The sequence below is a fragment of the Orbicella faveolata genome, unplaced genomic scaffold, assembly GCF_042242905.1.
Source record: "Orbicella faveolata isolate gen_17 unplaced genomic scaffold, um_ofav_v1 contig_4, whole genome shotgun sequence".
Lineage (NCBI taxonomy): Eukaryota > Metazoa > Cnidaria > Anthozoa > Scleractinia > Merulinidae > Orbicella > Orbicella faveolata.
The window spans coordinates 9,263,600-9,277,843 of NW_028301569.1; the positions used below are offsets into that span (position 1 = coordinate 9,263,600).

General features: G+C 40.6%; 1 protein-coding gene across 2 annotated transcripts; it reads right to left on the reverse strand.

Annotated features, from left to right (window-relative positions):
• Positions 1-1,261: 1,261 nt before the first annotated feature.
• On the reverse strand, positions 1,262-13,840 carry LOC110067623 (uncharacterized). 2 transcript variants are annotated; one of them, XM_089275842.1, is made up of 8 exons: positions 13,432-13,840; positions 9,782-10,605; positions 8,563-8,731; positions 7,341-7,602; positions 5,476-5,703; positions 4,754-5,011; positions 4,201-4,401; positions 1,262-3,278 (listed from the first exon to the last, which is right to left on the reverse strand). In XM_089275842.1, the coding sequence occupies exons 2-8, from the start codon at positions 10,593-10,595 to the stop codon at positions 2,916-2,918; spliced, it is 2,295 nt and encodes a 764-aa protein (XP_089131968.1). In that variant the 5' UTR covers positions 10,596-10,605; positions 13,432-13,840; the 3' UTR covers positions 1,262-2,915. The 2 variants fall into 2 exon arrangements, with proteins under 2 accessions (XP_089131968.1, XP_089131966.1); XM_089275840.1 differs by lacking the exon at positions 13,432-13,840 and having other exon boundaries at positions 9,782-10,637.
• Between the last annotated feature and the right edge of the window lie 404 nt (positions 13,841-14,244).

Genomic DNA, 14,244 nt, shown 5'->3' on the forward strand with positions numbered 1-14,244 from the left:
GGTGAACTTTCTATCTGGACAATGAAAGAAAAAACGTCAGGCGATAGATATTTAATTAGCTGAGATATTTGAAGACATTTTAGTGTTTGCTCGGCGAAAAAAAAAGCAAAATAAAACGAAGCCAAAGTCGATACAAATTAAAAATTTTGAAATGCTTAATTAGCAACATTGTTTCCACTCGATTTAAAATTCGTAATACAGTCCTTTTCTTTTGCACGTGGCGCTAATATTTCAACCTCTCAAATTCAAACATTCGGTTCAGTTTTAGTTTTCGCTTCCGGCTAGAACACCGGAGTCGAGCCACTTAATTACCTCAAGAAAGTTTGAAAAAAAAAAAAAAAAAAATGAGCGACGGCATTCTTCACTGGTAAACTTGTAGACTGCGCCGTTGACTATAACTGGCTTCAGATTATCAGGATCACAAAATTATCGCGACGAAACATGCTTTGGCAATTCTGTTTACAACTAGATTTTCTCAAATTTTGATGCCATGATCGCTTTCCGACCTGTTGCCTCGTAAACCAACTCAATTGCAAAAGCCCTCGTACAATACAGTACAAGTGTATGGTCTTGAACCCGTCAGTGGTACAGATTATGACCGACCTGGGGCCCGTTTCTCGAAAGCCCCGGAAACATTTCGGGCCCGTAAAGTTCCCGGGGCTTTCGAGAAACGGGCCCCTGGTTGGAAAAAGGTTATCCATTTCGGAACAGTTTTGCTCTGAACAGGGATCGAGTGTTATCATGGCTTTGCTGTCTGGTTTAAAATTAGCAATGGATAGTTATTGTTCATCTCTTGAGAAGTGTAAGGGTAGTCTCTTCTGAGAACATTAGGGTACCCAATATTCAAGCCAATAGTGGTATAAAGTTTTGGGTTACGTCTGAAATAGGGAAATAAGATATGTATACTTTTTGTGTGACGTATACAGCTACGGTGAGAGGGTTTTATGGAACACTGCCATCAAACACCAGGGAATTAGCCTCCGTTTTTGAAACCATCATGGTTTTCCGGCGAAAGCGCGCCGACAACGTGAGCAGTTGAACTTTAACTTTTTATCATTGTCGTCCACTTAACCTTCTCTGATCATGAACAAGGTTCTGGGAGTCAGATCTCCGAAAGTTAGTACCCAGTCCCACCTGAGTGTCGACAGACCGTACTGTCGCCTTCGAGCACCCCGAATTACCTTTCTAAAACCAAGAGAGAGGGGTTGAAGTTACGTGTTAAGGGATCAGCTTTTGCTCAAAGAAAAATAAAGCCATCATGTCCGAATACTATGTATTTATTCCAAAAGAAATTTCCTCCCTCTAAATTGAGGATATACATACAAATTCTCCTAACTCCTCTGTTGGCTAAGTACGCACACGTCAATTAATTAAATGTTATAAAAAAAACATTGCCATGGATATTTTTTTTCCAAAATATACTTGAATTTCCCAAAACAGGAATAAAGAGTACATTGCAATACATATACATTTATTAATTACTTACATAAGTTAATTATTTATTGTATAATTGTCATAAGAAAACCAAGCCACAACTTTCCTCTGAATAACTTTCCGCCATGATCAAACGGTCTTCTGACTTGTCACGCAATGCTCCCTACTGGACCACAGCAACCTCTACGTTCGAGACAGCCCTGATTCGGGCATTATTTATGAAATCTCCCATGGCAAAGAGTCGCTGATGATTCAACAAGAGGAAAAACTTTCACGACGACCTGTCAACGTGGCAATACGTTGCGTTGCTAAGCAACTTCCCTACCTAAAAACGCGGGCTCATTCAACAATACTGCGCAGAAGTCAACATGGTTGATACAAAATATAGGCACGTAATGGGTGCAAAACGTTAAAACTAGGAATTAAAAAATATATATATACAAATTATAGACGACCGGGTGCTTTTTACTCCTTATTAAATTAATTTTGCGTCTACTCTAATAATGTATCTAACTGTTTTTAAAAATTTTCCATATGATGTTTCACGTCATTTGAGCTTGCTTAAAATTTGAGTAACTTAGAATTGAAACTTATAAGCAATTCTACAAACTTAGCAATTCTTTCCTTATGTTGCTATTTTTTCGCTTACCAAATTCACTTGCCATCTACTAGCGAGAATAACTATAGCCTAAATTATATCAGCTTGATCTAGTTGATAATTATTTGCGGTAAAAGTCAGGTTAGAATTGCATGTCACACGTTGTAATCTATAGACTTGCCACAAGTCGACCTTTTCTTAATCCTTGACTTATTTATCTCCCTCGAGAAGCGAGAGGGTAATCTTCGAGCGAGGAAGTCGTGAGGGCGAGCGCGAGCGACGTTAACCGTCTCACTAACATAATAACTTCGGGTTAGAGATTTAGGCCCCGTCCACACTTTCCCGAAGGAATTTGAAAACTGAGAGTTAAACTCTGAAAACGCAGCAGATTTTTTTCTATCCACACTACGCCGGAGGAATTCAAAAACGCAACAATCATCGGGCATTTGTGTTTGAAAAAAACGCGGGCAGGGAAATCGCGTGATTATCCTGACGTCATCGATTAATTTTCAAAAAGCTCCGATTTCAATTTTTTTTTTGTCCACACGAAAACGAAAAGCCGACGTTTTCAAATAACTTTGGTTTGAAGAGCGTTTTCGAAAAGCTCAGTTCTCGTGACGGATTGAGTGTGGACGGTAGGCCTAACCTTAGAAATAAAGCTGCGTTTTTAAATTTCTCCGCCTGAGTACAACAAGGGCCTTAGAAGGCAGCTAGAAGAAGCAAACATTTGTACCTTGTCGATGCGTGTGATATTGCGAAGAAATTAGTACACCCGCATGTTTCACGCAACAGTTTTTGGAGGGGGGCACAGATAAGACACATTTTATGATTCTTATTTTGCTAAATTCAACTCGATCACAAATTGCCTAAATCACGACGTATCTTAAAACTCTTTGCAACCCTCAGTAGTCGGGTCTTTCTTGCAAGCGATGTAAGCTCGTATGTGTTCCTCTAGGTATGGCAAGGGAAACTCCCCTTGGCGTAGCACCTCGTAATGAAATTCCTTTAAATCGAAATCTGTTCCAAGCTCGGTCTCAGCTATGTCTCTGACGCGGGAAAATTCCATCTGGCCAATCATATAACTTGTTACAAATCCAGGGATACTTTGCGATCTCAGGATGTCGTTGTTGGCTATATCAGTCTTGTCTTCCCATAGATATTGCCTGAACATGTCCTCTGCTTGCGATTTTGACTTTTTGTCAAAATTGAGATCGATGTCCACAATAGCACGGACAGCGGCTAATAGCTGTTAGAAACAAGGAGACTAAAACTTTAGTGATCACCGGTAGTAATAAATCTATTACTAGCAAAGAAAATCATTATCTTTGCTTTTCGTACGCTAGGCTTGTTCCTAAGGAAGAATTTGCTTGAAACCAGCTTAGGCTGACGTGGCGCGGCTTGCTCTCTAAATATTGTAATTTAATCTTATCATCTTAGAACTTAAGGTGGCTTACTACAGTTTTGATGGATTATAATAGCCCAAATTCTAACTCTTTTGAAAAATGTTCCAAGATGTTTTTCCTTTCTCTATTTACTGTTTACTTAAGTCTTTTTACCATTCGATGTGAAACTTGAACAATTAAACGTCAACCTGAATAGCCAAAATGAACGACCGAGTACCTAAGGAGAGGCTGGACACTAGTAGGTTAAATCGCGTTTTTTTAAACATTATTATTCTCCTTTGCCAATATCTGATCGTTAACTCGTAGATTGGCCCATTTACTCTTAATCTTATTTAGACCTCCTTTACTTGTAAAGTGTAGATGCTAGAAATTCCTCTTATCTGCCATTTGGCAATTGTACAATGCACTTTCATCCATTACTAGACCCTTGACTCTTTAGCTCATTGAGCCGACTCACCATTAACGAATGACATAAGAAATTCTATCGACCCGAATGACTTATTACATTCCTCCTTTTGCAATTAACCTTATAAACGCTTCTCATTTGTTTACATATTTTGTTCTTTTCTCATTTGACTGTAAAATGTTTTAGACTCGAGCCAATCGACTTGCCAACCTCGTTCCCAGGGAAGAAACTGAGAAAGAGAGAGTCTGGGAACGAGGTTGTGCCCAGGCCTCCCACTGAGGCCATTTTCTTCTTGACGCTGGTCATGAAAAGGACATTATCGACAGTTTCACTTTCTTTTTACACGGCCTTGTAATTACCTGATAGTAAATCATGCCGTACTTTTGTAGCAGTACTTCTTTGTTCAAAGTGTTTGAGTAGAGGTTGGTGTCTTGAGGTAGCAGCTCGTACTCAATATAGGTGGCCCAGCCTTCGGTGAAGCCTACGAAAAAATTAGGGACGCTCATCCAGTGGATTGGATCCGTGCAGTCGCCTTCAAAATACTCGATAAAACTATGAACCTGCACAAGTGAAAACAACACAGTTTGGAAGACTGATTAACAGGGAAATTCTCCTTATCAGTCGCACTACATTTCTGTTCGGTAGTTCTGAGAACTTCGTAGTACATCAAGACAATATTCCTTTGAGAGTGAATTTCATTATTTCGTTATCTTTTTGTATAATAACTGACTTAATATTGCCACAAGAATATATTAACTAAAATTCAAACCTAAATTTACCTACCAAACGGGGAGGGTGACCAACAATAAGAGCTGGTTGAGACGAGGTGGGGGGTGGGGGGTGAGGGGGAGAAATCAGGCTTTAATAAGGGAGGGGCATACTCAAGACCTGACTATGCTGGAAGTTACTAACCTCTAGATGGTGCCCAGGCAGTTGTTCATGGGCCGTGGTGGTAAATTCTGTCCATTTTGGACCAAATTTGTCCACGAAAAACGGCAGTTCTTGAGTAGCTTTAGGTTCACAGTCTTTATCGCCAGGATTGTAGCTATGGAAACTTGCATAAGGTTGGAACCAAGCTACGCAGTCCACTGGACAAGCTGGGACGGTTTTCTTAGCACCAGTTTCGTAAAAGAGTGGCTTGATGACTGGCGCAATGTTATTTTTCATGGTCTGTGAAGAAATTAACGCAACTTGTCAAAATTAAAAGTACGTAGGCCTTTATTAGGCCTTTATATATTAGGATTACGCGCGCGAGCAGCGAACACGCACACACGCGACTTCCACACTCGTGAGTGTGACCCAAACGTGAGCCTGCCTACACAAGACTGAGATGAGCTTTCCAAGAAGTAAGAAACCTCCTCTTCTTGAATTAAAATGAAGAGCAAGCGATCCATTCAAGGGGATTTATAATTTACTATCCTATAAGGAACTTATTCATAGTTACATCGGATCAATATCAGATGCATGCCAAACAAAGAAAGATCAACCAATTTAGATAATTTCGCGAAAAGTCGTCACTGCACCCAAGCAGTATCTGATTAAAAGAGGAGTTAACATTTCTGCAGACTTGGTAGAAAAGTAAATTTTTTGTTTCAAGTCAATACCTTAGCTTTGTATTGATAACTCATACTCACTTTGTCAGTGTTCTTAATCCACAGCTGCATGGCTTTCCATCGCTCAGGGCAGTATGCTTGCGCACTTTTAGAGTCGATACACTTTATAAAGGCATCGTTGCCACTCTCGTTGCTTGGAAACGGCTTACTGTTGAACGACATATTAGCATGTCGCAGAACTTGTTGGAAAGCAGGCACAGCGAGTACTTCAGTCTCCTCTCCAGTGTACGACTTAGCAACTTCGACAGCCTTATAAGAAAGAAAAAGGGCCAACGTTTGATTAACCAGAATATTAGTTATTTATTTATTTATTTATTTATTTTATTCATTAATTTTCACGTAGCTTACATTTAACGATACAGTTATTTACGTTACTTACATTACTAATGACACAGATGTTTTCCATTACTTACAGTGCAGAAAGAAGCGAGGGACTGCGGCGACCTCCTTCCCAGGGTCTCTTAACTTCCCTCCCTGCCAGGATGGTAAGCGAATCTGGGAACGAGGCTGGGTATATTGGCATCTTCTGCTTTTCCAACTTATTAGGTAAGCACTAATTGCAGTGCTTTCCGGCACCTGCTGCTGCTCACATGTTTTCGTACGCCTATCGTCAATTAAGATTTTTCCTGCGCGCTTAATCGCAACCTTTTTCATGTTTTCCGCAGCTGCCATCAGTGTCATATTACCCCCTGCGGGGGCGAGGCTACCCCAATATATGAGCTATATGGGTACGCACGGCTGGTACTCTGTTAATATTTGGTTAGTGGTGTGCCGTTGGGGACACTAAAACCCTTGCCCTATACTAGACCATGATCAACTCAGTGATTTTGCAACCCTATTCTAGACTAGGCGCCAAAACCTCCTACCCTATTCCAGACTAGCTATTTTCCATTCAGAAACTTTACCACTATAGTAGTCCAACATACGCTAACTAAACCAATATCTTACAAAGTCACTTCCAAGTTTCAATTTCTAGTATATAGGACCCCGGGCGAAGAAACTTGTTCTAGACTAAATTCATTTTATACGCGGGCCACTTTCCCAATAAATTGTACGCTATTCTAGACCAAAACTGTCTCATTTCTTTACCCTATCCCAAAATAAATCGCCTGAGAACCGTACTCTTCACAGCGGCACAAACCCATATAAACACCGGTTTGTGTTGCTGATAAGTGTTCTAAATCATTTTCCCCCTGGTTGTAGCGGTCTTCATTCATTCAGGAGTTTAGTGACCTCTTTTAACCCGGTGATGGTGATATCAGTCAGATTATGTGATTTCGTTGTTCATCTGGACAGTGCGTAAAACAGAAAAAAAAAAAAAAAAAATGATGAAAAGAAAAAATTATTTCGATAGCGTGGACTGCCACCTATAAGCCCCTTCGCTTATAAAGTCCCCTCGCCTATAAGCCCCTACGCCTGTAAGCCCCTTCGCTTAAAAGCCCCTTAGCCCCTTCGCCTATAAGCCCTTTCGCTTATATGCCCCTCTACCAGTGAACCAAAAATACATCCCGTTATCACCCCCCTCTCCCACCCCCGACATAAGCCTCCTCTAGCTTTCCCTGTTTTGAATTCGTTTTATTATGATGTTTTAAATCTTAATTACCTGTAGATTTATTGAATATTATTTCTTGTAAATCTAGCTTGTTAATTCTGTAAAGACTGTCAGTGAGTTTCCATAAACTACTCATTATTAAATGAAAAACCTATTTTGATCAACAAGTGCCGCTATATATAGCTCGTTTCGAAACGGTATATTTTATTCCAGTTATAAACGCCCCGGGGATTGAAGCCACTCCTATTATAAGCCCGTCTAAAATCCCTTAAGGAGCTGTATAACCCCAGTGGTTGTAGGCGGCAGTTAACGGTATTGTGCGCTTCGAAGTTACCTGTTGATAAAGCTCATCCCGTCTCTTAACAGCTTCCTGCCTTAATTCACTTGGCGTGATGTTAAGCGTTGTAAAAAACTTCATCAAGGACTGATATGTCTTGGCACCACTCAGAGGCTCCCCGGTTGGAAGCTCTTGAAATGCCGGTTGCGCAGGGTCTGCTATATCGTCATAGAATTTAAAATTAAGCGGAAGTTTTCCAAGGCCGCTTACAGTGTTCTCATCTTTAGGGCAGTTATGAAGATATTCGTCTTCAAGATACCTAGAAATGAAAGCACAAGGTGAATAAGGCGCTAAGACCCAATGGCTACTACGCTGGTCTATGGATCGAGCAGTTCGAGTTTAGGACCTTACCAAGGTCAATAGGCTTAATACCCTACTCTCAAAGTGGCAAACCCTACCTGGGTGAAAATATGGTTATCGGTGAATTAAATCTCGCGGCTGGGAAACAACTCTGTGATGGACTAGCATACCATTCTGGAGGTATTACAAATATTCCTCGTCGCTTCCTGCTACGACAACGGAGACCAGCGACGCTCAATTCCGGGCCATTATAGTCTCGAAAACAGAACTTGTCAACTTTCCTTTTCATTTCCTTACGTTCATATTTCAAGCCATCTAATATGAGTTGTCCTCGACTCATCGAATTTAACCCTCGCAAGTCCGGGGGAGGGGGTACGTCCTGTAATGACCTATACGGGGATGCTCCGCCTGAAATGGGCACCTTTTCCAGGCTTCGATCGAGGTATATAAAAGGGTAAAGATATCACAAGTTGAAGTATACGAGACTAGGGAAATCTGCCATTTAAGTTCAACGTGAACGTGATCAGAATAAATAATAATTTGTTATTATCATTATCATTATCATTATCATTATCATTATCATTATCATTATTATTATTATTGTTATTATTATTAACATCTCTTCTGGAATGCTTGATTATCAGTTTGTTGACTTCATTTCAAAAGTTCAGAAAAGGGACGCAATAAAGAAGGTGTGTGAAAGCGGTACCTTTTTAATAAAAGATATACGAAAGGGTTACCCTTTCTGTCAAAATGGTATACAAAAGGGTAAAAGGTTGGACCTTGGGGCGGAGCCTGCCCATATAAAACTTTAAAGAGTAACTCCCTCCCTCCACACCAGGCTCCCACGTTAAAACAACGTCATATCCCACCGAGGTGCAGGGGGGAGCCAGTCAAATTATATGTGTTGGAGACTTACTTCAACATCCTGATAGCCGCCTTTGCGATATTGTCTATAAGAGACTGTTTGAAGTACATCGTCACGTTTTGTTGGAACCTTTCTTTCCAAGTATCGTTCACCGACTTCGAGAGATCTTCAAAGAAGCTTGAATCATTGAGCACCTTAGCAAACTTTTGATCATAAATACCTAAAAGAGAAAGACAAAGTAAAAATATGTGGACTGCTGTAAATGGAGGTAGCGTAGTCGAGTGATTGACAGCGGTGGTGTTGTAACCTCGTGTTTAAACCCTCTATTCTTTTACCTTCCACGCAAAGCCATTATGAATGAATGAATGCATGAATGCATGAATGAAGGAAGGAAGGAAGGAAGGAAGGAAGGAAGGTAGGACGGAAGCCGAAGGAATGTATGAATGTATGAATGAATGAATGAATGAATGAATGAATGAATGAATGAATGAATGAATGAATGAATGAATGACACTTTATGTCAACAGGGTGCGTAATTACAGTCAAAGACTGTAGTCTCCCTTACAACCCCTATGGAAAACTAATTACCGTATAAGATGTAAAAAAAAAACCCGGCAAAACAGAAACGCATATTGGAGGGGAATATGCAAACGTGAGCCTATTCAAATGTTACATACCACACTCCTCTCTAAACACTTAAGTATAAATTTCGTTACTACAACCGGCTATAAGCCCCCAGTTCTAAGACCATGACAAGCGCCGGAACAACAGTCTTTTTGTGAATACAAGACTTAGCATCACAGCTGCCTGTACGATAACAAAGAGCGGTTTTTAACTGAGTGTCGTAAAACCAAAACCAAACCAGTTACATACCAATTAGACTACTCAGTCAATTTCATACCGGTAGTAAAACCAAAACCAAACTTACCTTAAGCTATAACAAAGGCAGACAAACTCCCAGTTCCCATGTGAGAGGTCGGGGATGCTCACTGGAAAATTTGAATTTAACCCCAAAAGGAAACCAATCTGGGTGTGGGTCGAGCTTTACTTATCTCTAAAAGGTGCTTTGACGGCTAAAAGTAGTGGCTTTTGGTCTTCAACAGGCAACACCCCAAATGAGATCAACATCCTTGACTTACATCCTTAAACGACACGACGAGTATTTCAGACCTTTTCGTATAGGAGTCCCACGTCCCCTGAGACAAACTTAGTTATACCCCGCGACTCAAACCGTTAACTACTGTGAAGCTTGTATTTGAGTGACGCTAACCTGATTCGTTTTTCAGCGCCATGTTTCTGTACTTGTCGTACTTGATGGCATGCAGACCAGCTTGGCAAGCTTGGAAGGTTCTTACATATCCTGTGCGCGCTCCAAGTTTCCAATTCTCAATGTACCTATTAAACGTTCGATTGTACTGCTCAAAAAGGTCCTTCAGCTTCTCCAACTCAGTCATGTTACGTGGTTTGAAATACGATAAAGCTGCATCTAAATTTTGAAACACTTTGCAAACAGGTTGCCAACAGAAAAGATCAGGTCCGAGCAGCCAGTCACCGCTGTAGTAGTCTTGTGCGTACGGCGCCCATCCAAAGTTATTCAGTAATATGGCCTTGGCAACATGCACTGCCTTGCGCTCTCTTAGCTTCAACAACTTGGTATCAAATTCCAATTCGTTTAATTTAAGGAGTAACTTCCTGGCGTCGTCGGTTCTGTTCAGGGTAGCATTCGGGGTGGGATCGTAAGGCTGAAAGTACCTTCGGATTTCTTCGGGCGTCACTCCTTGCATGCTGTGAATCAACTCCGGGTGCAGTTTATAGAAGTATAATCGTTCGACCTTTCTCAGGACTTCTGCGAGGTCAGAGCTGTTGGCCTCAGCAGACGCGAGGCAAGGCGACGTGTAGGGTTTTTTAGGAGGCATGTCCACTGCGAACATAAAGATCAGGATCAAGATGGCGCACAAAATGATCGGAATTACTACGATCAGCAGGATTCTGAGCGATTCTCGAGGTTTCTTTGCCTCCCTCAGTACGTATCCAGGAGGCATCGCCACAGCAGAAGCATTCTTAGATTTAAAGCCGTTCTCCATGGTGAATTTTCTGTACAAAAAATAAGCACAGAAGACACTCATAATTTACAACACTAACATTACATACAATACCACCATAACTTACATCGCTAACATTACTTACCATACAAACAGTACTTACAATACTGACTCTACTTACAGTAGTATCATTACTAACATTGCATACAATATTGACATTACTGTAAGTAGAGTTGGTATTGTAAGTAGTGCCAATATTGTAAGTAATGTCAGTATTGTAAGCTTGAAAATATTGCGACTGCAATGTGATTGTCGTTAATTCGCTGGACTCCGGATTAAAGCCACCCGGAGGTGTATTAATGGTTTCCTGGGAATTAATTGCTGGGATAACCCTATAATAAATAACCCCCACGATTGATCAGCATCCCATTCAGGGGGAGGAGAATAACTGGGAATAGAGCCGACCAGATTGACCACTAGGAACGCAGGCTCACTTAACGTTGTCAGCACCATATGGCGAAACCAAACTGACTGCCGAAGGTTACTACTGTTAAAACTTCTCTTACTTAATAAAGGGAGGGGGTCGCTGGAGCGTTTTGATGAAAGACAAACCTCCCAAATTTAGTCTTCGTAGTATTATTTTAAGCGGGGGTTATGAATATCACTAAAAACCTCACGTTCGTCTTATGCTTATGATTATGTCGCTGTTACAACCAGTATGCAGTGTTGGCATAAGCATAACCATAAGCGAAAGACTTTCAGCCAACTGAACGAGCATTTTCTGCTTATGTAGACAATTTCCTCGCTACTAATCATAAGCATAAGAAGAATGCTTATGCTCATGTCGCGGGCGTCCCCACTAGCGCATGAGTATCTTATGCTTATGCAAGCTTATGCTTATGCTTGTGTTGCTAGTGAGGTTTCATCAGAAAACCATAAGACTTTTAATAATAAGTGGATGCTTCTAGTTTAATAATAGGTCTGCAAATGCCTTTATAGTCTGCATACGAGCCAAGTGGCCCATCAGGCCGGAGCTTATCCTGGTTTCTGGATGGGATGCCAGTCCATTAATAATAATTGACAGGGCTACCGCCATCAGGGTTACCCCCAGCATTAAGTTCCCCGATACCCATTTTATTTTATACACCTGGGTGGAGAGGGGCACTGTGAGAGTTAAGTGTCTTGCCCAAGAACACAACGCAACGTCCACGGGTAGGGCTCGAATCCGGATCCACTCGATCTGGAGACGAACGCACTAACCATGAGGCCACTGTGCCTCCCTCCCCTCTTTATTTATTGAGGGTTGCACACAACAGTAATAACTGAAAAACCAGTGGCCCTCACATAAATATTTACAGAATAAAAAAGATGACAAGTTAAAAATTAAAAATGTAGAAACTGATTCTCAAAATGCAACGATTTGTGGTTGAGCCGAGGAAAACTCGGTCAGGGAAATCACGTGATTATCGTGATGTCATCGTTTTCGAAAAGCTCTGTTTTCAAAATGTTTTCCGTCCACACGAAAACGAAAAGCCGGCGTTTTCAAATTCCACCGGTTTGAAGAGCGACAGACCGTACTGTTCTCGAAAAGCTCAGTTTTCATATTAGTGTGGACAGTAGGCCTAACCTTAGAAATAAAGGTGCGTTTTCAAATTTCTCCGGCGTAGTGTGGACAGCTGGGGCCTAAAATATTCTGCTGCACCAGTCAGCTCATGCATCAACTTTAATTTTTTGTCATCAAAGGCGCGAGATTTTACTATTCAAATAAAAAGTCAACTTGTTTACAAAGCAGCAGTAAACAAAAGTCTTAAAAGACGACAGGTAAAGATTAAAGCGAGACCCCATTCTTGAAGACACGTTTTACAGTAAGTAGAAAACAGCTTATAACTGATCAATGTATTTTGGCTGCACGCTGTAGCAACGGGCTACTGAAACACAGGCTTTTATAAAACGCCTCACGATGTAAACGAACTGATTACAATAAAACTATGAAATAACCATTAACGATGAAACTCACGCATAACTAACAAACATGCGTCAGAACTATCTTTAACTGTCTTGATTAACTATTGACTTGATTTTAGAACAAATTACAACTTGACTGATTTTCTGTCGTTCTACTTAAAATTGCGTTTCACTGTGAACTAAGCCTTGCTACATCATTTGAAACCGAACAGTCATTAGGACTTTTTAGCAATAATTTGCATTGACGAAACTTTGACAACTAGCCGATTTCAATTTCATTTACTTAAAGATGCGCTTTCAACTGAGAGCGTTCTAAAGTTTTCCGTTTCGATGCAGTTCTCTGTTGCTTTCCATTAAAATTTCAGGTACAAGCTCATTACCAACAAACTTAATTCATAGTTTCAGTTGTACTTATATAGTTTATCAACAACAACTTATTAATATTCTCATAGGGCTTCGCGTCTGCTTTGATGACAAAGCAAAGACATACTTACTACGTAAATTAAGGTATCTAAATCAACCGCCCTTCGTAATTGACCAGTATCTTAAGCTTGTCCCTTCATTTTCTGGCTATCACGAGAAAGCCAACATAACAACAGGAAAATATAGTACATATAAACTTAATCAGTCGAAGAAACCCGCAAACATCTAAACTGGGCATACATCTGCACTCCAACGCTACTGCCGTGAACGGGTTTGAAACATGACGACTGATAGCAAACAATGGTTCTTTCGAAAACTAGAGAAAGTTAAGACAATCTCGAGTTACTTTATCCCACTACCATGATTACGTGTTACAACTTAAGTTTGGAGTTTGCATCTTGTAGAAGCGAGTTAAAAGAACGTAGCATGAATGTAACAATTAATATCCCGTGTTCAACCAAGCAAAAACAGCCAACAAACAATCCCCTACCTGTAAAGATGATCGTTCCTTTGATTAGCCTCGACAACCAGATGCAGATCTTATTTTGCTTATCAACAGAAAAGAAAATGGCGTCCGAACATAACAGACACAATCTACAACAGTACGTATTGCATTCCAGGCGTAACTGATATTGTGTTTAAACCTACTCAGCTGGTCATGCTTCACTGTAATAGAAAAAGACAATGCGTGCAGGATCACGCGAATTAAAATTCCGTTTTCAATGCCTTGGGGAGACAGCCAAGTCAAAATAACAAACTGAAGCCACTTTGATCTTCATGCTATAGCCTTAATAGTCTAAATATCATTTAACGGTGTCTCTGATAAGCACTTTGCATGCTCTAACAGCCTTTCTTTGTCATGGTGCAGACCTACATTTTCATCCCTTTCAGTACAGTAGGAAGCGGTGATCAAAAGCTAAGTTCTCCTCAGAACACTAATGCAAAGCGAACATATAGATCATGAAAATCAAGCAGCTGATTCGAAGCTTATCGTTTTATAATGAAACTGTTCTCAAAACTTATACCAGAAAACTTATTCTTGTCCGTGGGACGGCTTGTCCCTCTTAGCCAGCGGGACCTTTTTCATGAGAATAAAAAGGTTTTGGAGGAATGATTTGATAAACTGCAGCTCAAAATTTCACTAATTCAACACTGGTTTCCTCCCTGAAAATATCTGCTGGTCTGGTAGGTCTCTAACCGAAACTGTTCGATCACAGCTCCTCAGTAGAGGCCCTTGGGAAAGGGTCCAACTGGGAGATTGTTCATTGAAGTCCTCCATATTAAAAAGAAAACTTATGAATGC